Source organism: Octodon degus, unplaced genomic scaffold, assembly GCF_000260255.1.
Source record: "Octodon degus isolate 3935 unplaced genomic scaffold, OctDeg1.0 scaffold00040, whole genome shotgun sequence".
Lineage (NCBI taxonomy): Eukaryota > Metazoa > Chordata > Mammalia > Rodentia > Octodontidae > Octodon > Octodon degus.
In genome coordinates, this window is record NW_004524616.1 from 1,049,910 (window position 1) to 1,058,871 (window position 8,962).

Genomic DNA, 8,962 nt, shown 5'->3' on the forward strand with positions numbered 1-8,962 from the left:
GCTTTTTACTGCATTAGCTCAAGCATTATAGCAACAGTCTCCTAGCTGCCTCCCACATTCACCCTTTGCCTATAACTGTCTTCTCTCAAAACAGCATCCAGAGTGGCCTGCTTTAAAAAAAAAAAAAAAAATGGACCATGATCCACCCCTGCTCCAAACATGTATATGAGTTGGCATCCAATCAGGAAGACAGAAGCCCTACTGTAGATGTCTCAAACACAGGGACTATTTTGGAGGACTTGGGTGCAAAGATTAGTAACTGTAGAAGTCCTACTCACCCCAGGCTGTAGAAACAAAAGGGAAAATGGTGCAACACTGAGCCTGAAGTCAGAGCCACTAAGTCACACTGTGTTTTAATTATTTCTTTACATATATCTGTCCTCTACTAAAACTGTAAGATTCATGAGATACCAGAAAGTCAAAGGCTTTCTGGGTAATGGTACAGCAAACTAGCAGTATTGTCCTGAAACTCTATGTGTGGCCAAGTATTCCTGTTAAAAAGCAGCAAATACATAAGGGTCTCTTGACTTCACTTTGTGTGTGTGTGTGTGTGTGTGTGTGTGTGTGTGTGTGTGTGTGTAGGAAGGCAGAAGAGTCCATAGCAACAAGAAGAAAAAATGGAGGTAGGAGACCACTGCGTGCTGAAGCATAGATGGCCAGTAAGTGAGAGAGACACCAGGTACACTCTTCATGGCTTTGGAAAACATGTTCAGCCTCTTTATTAGAAGTATTTATATTGCCCCAAAAAATTACATTCCTGTATTATTTTAGCAGCTGACTATTAGAGAATAATAAACAAATATTGAAAAATCATTGAGTTATGAAATCAAAATCATTATCCTAGAAAAGCAACAAGCCTCAATAGGCAACAGCTTTTACAGTGCTATTCACAAGGGCATGGGAGATAACAGATTTTGCAATATTATTCTCAAGGGATATGGGAGTGGGTGTTAGAGATACAAAAGTTTATTAACAAAAGTGTTTTTTAAATTTTTCTGACCAACTTTGAGAGGAAAGAATCATCCTTACTAAGTGCATCCATAAACAGTAGAATTGTAACTGCTAAAAATCAGCATTGGTTAGTTTCTCTCTCAGAAGTTTCCAGTAGATACCTGTAACATATCTGCAGTCCTTTACAAAGAAATTGTGGCTAAATTATCATGCTTACAACAGATTTGTTTATTTGGTAATCATTCAGAGACTGGAAGAAGTCTCATCATACACACATACTCGAGCACCAAATTTATAAGTGCCTTTGACTTGGCTTGTAACCTCAACTGTTAGAGGCAGGCAACATTGTCTTAGCTCATCTTGACCTAAGGAACTGGTACTGTTCTCAGCCTGCATGGATGTTACCCAAGAGCAGCACTCAGAAGAGACTTGGAAGGAAGGAAGGGTCTGCTCAGCTTGCCTCTCTCCAGAATGAGCACACTGTTTTTGCTTGTTGTGGCCTGCCAGAGTATTCACCATTAGCTGTCCCTTCCCTCTTCTGCTTAATTAAAAATTCAATTTGACCAACGACAATTTCAGATGCACCATAAGTAACAGGAATTCAGTTCATCAGAAATCTTTTTATTCCTTTCTCTTTGAATAATTTTGCAAAATAACTCCCTACCAGAAAATGACTTTAACCTGCTGCCTGAAGTGTACATTTATTTGTTCACTGGTGCAAGGAGAAAACTCAGCTATATAAAATGAGATATATGCACACATTTCTGGGAAGATCATTTTAGAACCAGTCTCAAATCTGACTAATTAGAAAATGCCCCTGCTACTTAGACCTACATGGAGATGTTTCCAGCCTCATGAAATGTCATCCAATAACTGAGTTTTGCTAGCAGTGGAAGCAACTGCAATTGCATTGACTTCCTTGCTAAGAGAGCAGAGAGGAGGGGACAGTTTATTAGAAAAAATATTAGGAAGGGTGCAATAAAAGTGGACATGGAAGAACCACAGCTATTGATTGCAAATCTGACAAGGTTGCAGGCCATTTTCGTTGCAGGCAGGACACCTCAGGGCCCGGTAGGACTCCTTAAATCTGTTAGCCAGCATTGAGAACTTGCTGCCATGGCACAGAGAGCAGGTAGCACTGCCGGACCCTCGACAGTGGAAACAGTTGTCCTCAGGAAGCTCCCCATCCTGCAAAAGACAGGTCAGGGTTTAGCAGAGCAGTTGTTCAAGTCCAGTGTACCCACATAAGTCAACATAGCACTGCATGGCGGAAAAGTGTAGGAAAGAATCAGCGAACAATGCTTCCCCCTGAATGCCTGCAAGGACATTTGCTGAGACACAAAGTAATCACTGCTATTTTACCAGAGAGGATTTCTCTGATAAACATCGCTAAGATGACATCCTCTGCCAGCACATCTGGCATTCTGAGAAGTCACATTCTTCATCACCCTTGTTACCATTTGACATATTCTCTCTGTGAGTTCCATTAGGGGAAAAGACTTTATCTGCCCCACTGCCAGATACTAATAGTGAACTCTTGCAGCATGCCTGGTAGGTGCCAGCTTGTTCAAAGGCCTTCCGGGTATCAATCCATCTAATTCTCACAACATCCCAGGGAAATAGAATGAGTACTCTCACCCCTGTGCTATACTTGGGAAAATGAGGAACTGAGATGCTAATGGCTGATGCTAAATGCTCAGTGTGGAAGAGGAGAGAATAGATGTTGATCTCAGGGGACTGAGCACCAGTATTTACCCTCCTAACAACTATGTCCACAGTCCTCCTCACAGTCATCCTGCCCCATGCTCCAGAAAGAGTGTGCGACTTAAGAGACTAAGTAGATAATTAATTCACTAGTCTTCAAAACCTAGCTGGAATAAGTGCTTGCCTGAAAGTCCTGAGTTTGATCCCTGGTACCGCCAAAAAAAAAAAAAAAAAAAAAAGAAAGAAAAAGCTAGCTCTGAAATATGAAATATTTTATTCTCTTTGAGAACTCTGTAAAGCCCAGAGATCAAGACCTCTGTGCTCTGTGCTCTGGAGCCTCTGCGCTCTGGACTAGGACCAAGGCTATTGTCTGAGATCAGCTGCACAGTTTGGACAGTCCTCTTAGCCTCACCCAATCTGCAGCTCTACTTGTGAAATGGGAATGATAGTACTCTCACTTCTTAGAAGCTTCAAGATCAAGTTTAAGAAAATGCAATGTTCTCTGGCATATTGCATGTTCCCCATAAAATTCAGTTATGTTTTAACCCTTGCTGATAAATCTATAGTCCTTGACTCTCACTCTCCAGAAAACACTCTTTTCTATTGTCTTCCTTTTCCTGAAGACATCACAAGGAAACTGGCGATTTCATACTCCTTATAAACTGTGAGTCTCCATAAAGTAAGGGTGACACCAGATCAATACCAGGCACGTGCACTAACAGGACCTGTCCATTCCATCCACTAAACATCTTCTCAAGTCCATCCTTTTTCTCCATCCTTCACTCACAGTCCTAGCCCAGAAGCCCACCTAGTCTGGCCATGAATTCAGGGGGGAGCCCTACCTGTTGGGGCACCATCTTCTCCCACTGGTGCCAGTCTTATTAAGTGTCTACAGTTGTGGTTACAACATGGAAAGTACTCAGGAAAACTCTCAATGAACACTTGCCCTCTAGATGAAACCTTAGGATAAAACCCAGTCTCCTTAGCTGATTTAATTTTTTGTCACTTCTTCTATCAGGTTCTTGTCTTTGGGCCTCTCTGTACTTGGTCTCCAGGGACCCTTCCCAATCCCAGGCCAGCCAGCTCCTAGTAGTTAGCTGAGCACTTCTTCCTCCAGGCAGCCACACCTCCCCACCAGGAGCCCCACCCAGGGCCGTGCACTGCTTCCTAAGGACCCATCTCCTACTCTATCAAACTCACCCACTGGCTAGACAGAGTGCCTGGGGCTAGGACCTTTTCACCACTGCTTCCTGAATATCTAGTACAGTGCCCACTGCAATATTTGTTTTTCACAATGATGAGAAGAGAACCATTCCAGTTCTTAAATTCTAAGGGCAAGATAGGCGGGGGCCATTGGACATGTCCACTCAGCTAACACACCTTTGTTTTATAACCTAAGAATGAAAAAAATGTCTGAAAGGGAAAATGGAAGTTTCAAAAATGGCTCCATCATGTTGTTAAATGCTTAGGATGGTATTCAATTTAATTGACACTAGATTTTGGGAATGGAAGTGATTACTCAATGGGCAAGTAACTCATTATGTCTGTGTACTCATTTGTTAATATTTTACTGATTGTTGCCACATTTAATATAGTAAATTAACAATGGAGAAATTTCTTTCCTTATTATAAAAGTATCCATAATAAATGTGTTTGCCAAAATATTCTTCAAGAAAACTGCCATGATCCATTTTTCTGCTACATCAAGTATGTTTTATGTTTTGTGTTTGATTCCAGTGAGATATCAGTGATATAAACTGACATTGCCAAAGAAAGTACAATAAACACTGCCATCATGCCACACATGTAAGCCAAAAATTCATTTGCATAAAATGCCAGGTCAGATATTGTGGAATGACTTGGTGAACCTTATTGTAGAGAACAAAAACAAATTTCCTTTTTTTTTTTTTTTTTTTCACAGAACTGGGGATTTGACGCAGGCCCTTGCACTTGGTAGGCAAGCGCTTATTCTACTGAGATATCTCCCTGGCCCCAAATTTTCAATCAAATGACATCCAACGTGACATGGCTCTAGGGCATATTATCAGGGATTGCACTAGAGTTTCCATCCTCATCCTGGACTACCATTCTCTTAAATCACTTATCCTCATCATGCTCTTAATCATTTCATTAATTGAACAAGTATCCAAAGAACCCCTTTTACATAAAGCATAAAATATGTAAGACCCTCTCTTCCTTTCTCAGTGTTTTCAAAAAGTCTTCTCAGGAAATCTTTCATGGGAGAATATAAAATATAGCCACACAGCTAAGCTTAGGTTCTAGAATCTGACCAACCCATTCAATCCACCTCTTCCTGGCCTGATGGCCAAAGAGAGAGATATTAGCATTCCTCAGAGACTCAAAAGCTTATGCAGCCAGTCTGAAGACTGTAGAGCAGCACATGTGATCATGAGTTTGGCAAACAAAGGACATGTAGCCTGGAGCAAGTTACTGAACCTCTCTGAGCCTCAGTTTCCCCTGTCACAGACTGAGACTATTAGTAACACCTGCTTCTCGGGAGCCTTGTGAGAATGAAATGGGCTGTTACGTGAAATGCACTGGACGTGGTACCCAGCTACTGTGAGCTCTCAGTACATGGCAGCTGTTGTTATTATCACCACCATCAACATTATTACAGTTACCTGAGAGGTGAGATCACATAAAGCTTAACTAAGGACAAATGATTTATAGCCTCAGGTGCACTGAGCACAGAGCCAGATATTTTTCCCTTGCACATTTTACTGTGGCCCAATTCAATTATTCTTCTCTTTTTCTTCTCTAGTTGATGTAGAGGTTCAAGCATGGCCTGGCTTTCAGCCCTGCCCTGCTCTTTCATCAGGCTCTTGCCACTTCTCTGCTCTGTGTAACAGAACAAAGAGTCTCTCTGCCAGAAGGGGCTCCTTGACGTTCTTTGACCCTCTCCTTTGGAATAAAACTTGTAAGGCCATTTATTGCATGAGGATTGGGCAAACAAACAGTAATTTAAAACAGAGTTTAAAGGACAGACAAGTGAAGTATAACCTTTCACGGCAACCTTCTACTGCACAGTTCTGTCCTAGTTTACAGCTTTACCGCTAAAAAACGCAGATCCCTTCCAATTGAATTTAAAGGTAATTGTCATATCAGGCCTGCTGCTGCTTTTTCATTCAGGTGGGCAGTGTGACTTTCATTTTACCATTTGTGGCCCTCTTCTGAACATGTGTGCTCCCAGGGTTGCAATATGTGGGAGAAATGATGTAATTAAAGAATTTTAGGTGGGGAAATAATGCATCAGATCACAATGTTCATTTGTCTGCCTGCTGCCTTGTTAGCGTCTTAATAATTCTGCCTAGAAAATAATAGAGAACAATAGTAGAGTATTTCTTACCAGCTGGTACTTTGGTCCCAAATTCTAATATCTTTGCACAAATATTTAATGTTTACTGAGCATGCATTATATGCTGAGCTCTGTTTTTCTTGGCACTAGAGCTACAATTTTGCAAGCAATACAAGCATGGCCCCTGCCCTCATGGAAGCCCAGTCCTAAGGAATCAGATCAACCATTAACCAAATAACCACATAAATGAAAGATTACGACTGTGAGGAGATGGGCAGAGTCCTCTGACTGGCCCAGCCAAGTCAGGAAGTTATCCTCGTGGAAGCCAAGCAAGAGTTTTCTGAAAGAGTGAGGCCCCCACTTGGCATCCAGCACAGAAGGCAAAAGAGCCCAGCAGAGAACCTAAGAAAATGTCTAGGCAGAGGGGACTTTCTTTCATCAGAAAAAGAAAAAAACCTATGAGGGATTGATAGGTGGACAGTGTCTGGGGCAGAGATCATGAGGAGAAATGTGTGAGAGATAAGGCTGGAGAGGCCAGCAGAGCTTTCTAGAATAAACAAGGACTTCTGGCTTTATCTTGACAGTTAAGCTTCATTGTCTTGGGAGTGGCCTAGGAGATTAGTAAAGCACACTCTGGGTGTGTCTGGGTGGGAACAGAGGTGTGACTTTGTACTCTTATATGGTCCTTTGTACTCTTTATAAGGTCCCTTCCTCTTTGGCCTTGTTTCCCTGCTCTGCTTTTTGACCACAATGCACTAAGCAGCTTTCATCTGTGATGCCCTTTGGCCATGATATTCCTGACAAATGATCATGGATTCAATCTTTTGAAATCATGAGCCAAATAAACCTGTCATCCCTTAAGTGGTAAGGGTGCAAGGTATTTTTGTCCAGTAACAAAAGAAATGTCCAAGAAAGAGGATATGAAAAGCTGTGAGGGGTGAGAGGTGTAAGAAGTAGATGATGGAATCAGACTTTTGTGTCAAGACAACTTTATTAAGGGTAATACCAAGTTGGAAGGAAATGTGAGCAGATGGTAAACTAAACTTTAGGCATCTTTGGCTGGAGTCCAAGTGCCTTGTGCTGGGGTGCAGGGAGGGTGAAAAGAAAGGAGAGGAGAAGAAAGTGGATTCTAAAGAGGTTGTGCAAAGTAAGAGAAATGAGCTAAGAGAGAATCCTGGGTATCTTGGCCTAATGCCATCAGTCAAAGACCAACTCTAACCTCACGACCTTCCCAGGGGAGAGAGATCACTCATGTTCTAGAAAGCACCTTGCTAATTTTTCCATACCAACCCAAGGTGACAAGAGTGAGTCCAACATCATGTTTCAAATCCCAATGGATTGGATTTAGGAGACAGAAAATTCATTTCTCCTACTACCCAAGTTTTTTCCCCCTCTTAGTTTAAATTCATCAAAATTGGCTCTCTACCTCCAACTTAAACTGCAAACGAATAAATGCCAGCCTTCTTTTCCCCTGTCTTTTGTCTGAGCATGCCTAAGTGATGGTTTCCAAGGTGGCATATGCTAGAGGGAAAAAACTTTATAGCTATTTATATCTACTTTATCTAAAAATAGGCAAGAAAGTAAGCTCTACTAAGGTTTCTAAAGAAATTTTTATACCAATTTTTAATAACCTAGTTAACACGAACAGCTTCACTAAGTCAGCCAGCCCAGGGACCCCAGAGACACATGAAATTCATACAGATCGTTTGTTCACTTTCAGTATATTACAACACACTACAATTTACCTATGCCTGGACACATGCACAAATGATACTGCTTAATTTTAACTAAATAATCACCAAAATGGACATATGGCATCAACCGTGTCTTCAAGGAGGCTGTGCATTGAGGGTAATACCAATAATAGAAGCATAAGTGAACCCATAAGGACAAGACATAACTGACTTTCTTTCCACCTCTAGAACTTACTGTTCATAAGCCATGCTGTACAGTGAAAACAAGAAGCATCTAATGAGATCTGAAAAGCACTTAGCCAAAAAGATTATGAATATTTGAAGTATAGACTTAACTCTTGTTAATGGCATAAAAGGTATTAAAATTCCTTTACAAAAAAAAAGAAATAAAATAAAATTCCTTTACATCCATGGCATTTAAAGTATCTTATTTAAAAGCTTTTACTTAAATAGTTCACAACCAAAACAGTCTGGAGACCATTGTTGCAGGGCCTGCCCTACCAAGTTGGACAGGCCGGCACCCAGACGTACCTGTGTGTACCGACCAGGGGGGAGCGCGCCTTCTGCCTCCACCAAAGACCCATCATTCTGGTCTCTGTCTCCATAGCCTTCTTCCTTGCTCATCAGAGACTCTCCGTCAGCCTCCTCTCCCTTCTGGAGAATTTTCTTCATGAAGTCCCTCTTTTCCATTGGGGTTCGAATGATTTTCAGGTTATTTGTGTAAATGATTATCTTTCCAAAATCTATGATAGGGGGGGTCTAGAGAAACAGAGAATTAGCATGAAATCTTCTCCATCAATCACCATGCACAGGCTTGCAGGACCTATTCACACCCCAAGCAACAGGAGAAAAGAGGTTTCTGTCAGCCAATACTTGCAGTCCCATCAGACTCCGAAGCTACAGTTCATTGCATGGCTTGTTTATTCTTTCTAACAGCTATGAAAGCCAGATTCTTTCTTTGCTTTCATGCTAACAATCAAATCTCAACTACTCTGAGTGTAAGATTCCAGATGGCAAGGTCTAGAGCTTCCACATACCACAGCAATCAACACAGGGCTAGACATAATGAGTGCTTCATAAATGCAAAGAAGCTCTTTTGTATGAATATAACTCTCATCTTTTCTATGCATACATAATATTAGTAGACATCATTCATGGAGTACCAATTCTGTGTCAGATATCATGATAAGAATTTTACCAGCAGGAGCCAGGGAGATGGCTCAGTAGAATAAGTGCTTCCCTGGCAAGTGCAAGGGTCTGAGTTCAATCCCTGGTTCCACCAAAAAAAAAAAAAAAA

At 41.4% G+C, this 8,962-nt stretch overlaps 1 protein-coding gene across 1 annotated transcript in view; it reads right to left on the reverse strand.

Moving 5' to 3' along the window:
• Positions 1-760: 760 nt before the first annotated feature.
• Positions 761-8,962, reverse strand: part of Grxcr2 (glutaredoxin and cysteine rich domain containing 2) — a 41,622-nt gene continuing 33,420 nt past the window's right edge. Inside the window, exons 3-4 of the mRNA XM_023715298.1 lie at positions 8,197-8,424; positions 761-2,139 (exon numbers count right to left, since the gene is read on the reverse strand). Of these exons, the coding sequence (XP_023571066.1) occupies positions 1,957-2,139; positions 8,197-8,424 (411 nt within the window). The 3' untranslated portion in view covers positions 761-1,956. The remainder of the gene's footprint in view (positions 2,140-8,196; positions 8,425-8,962) is intronic.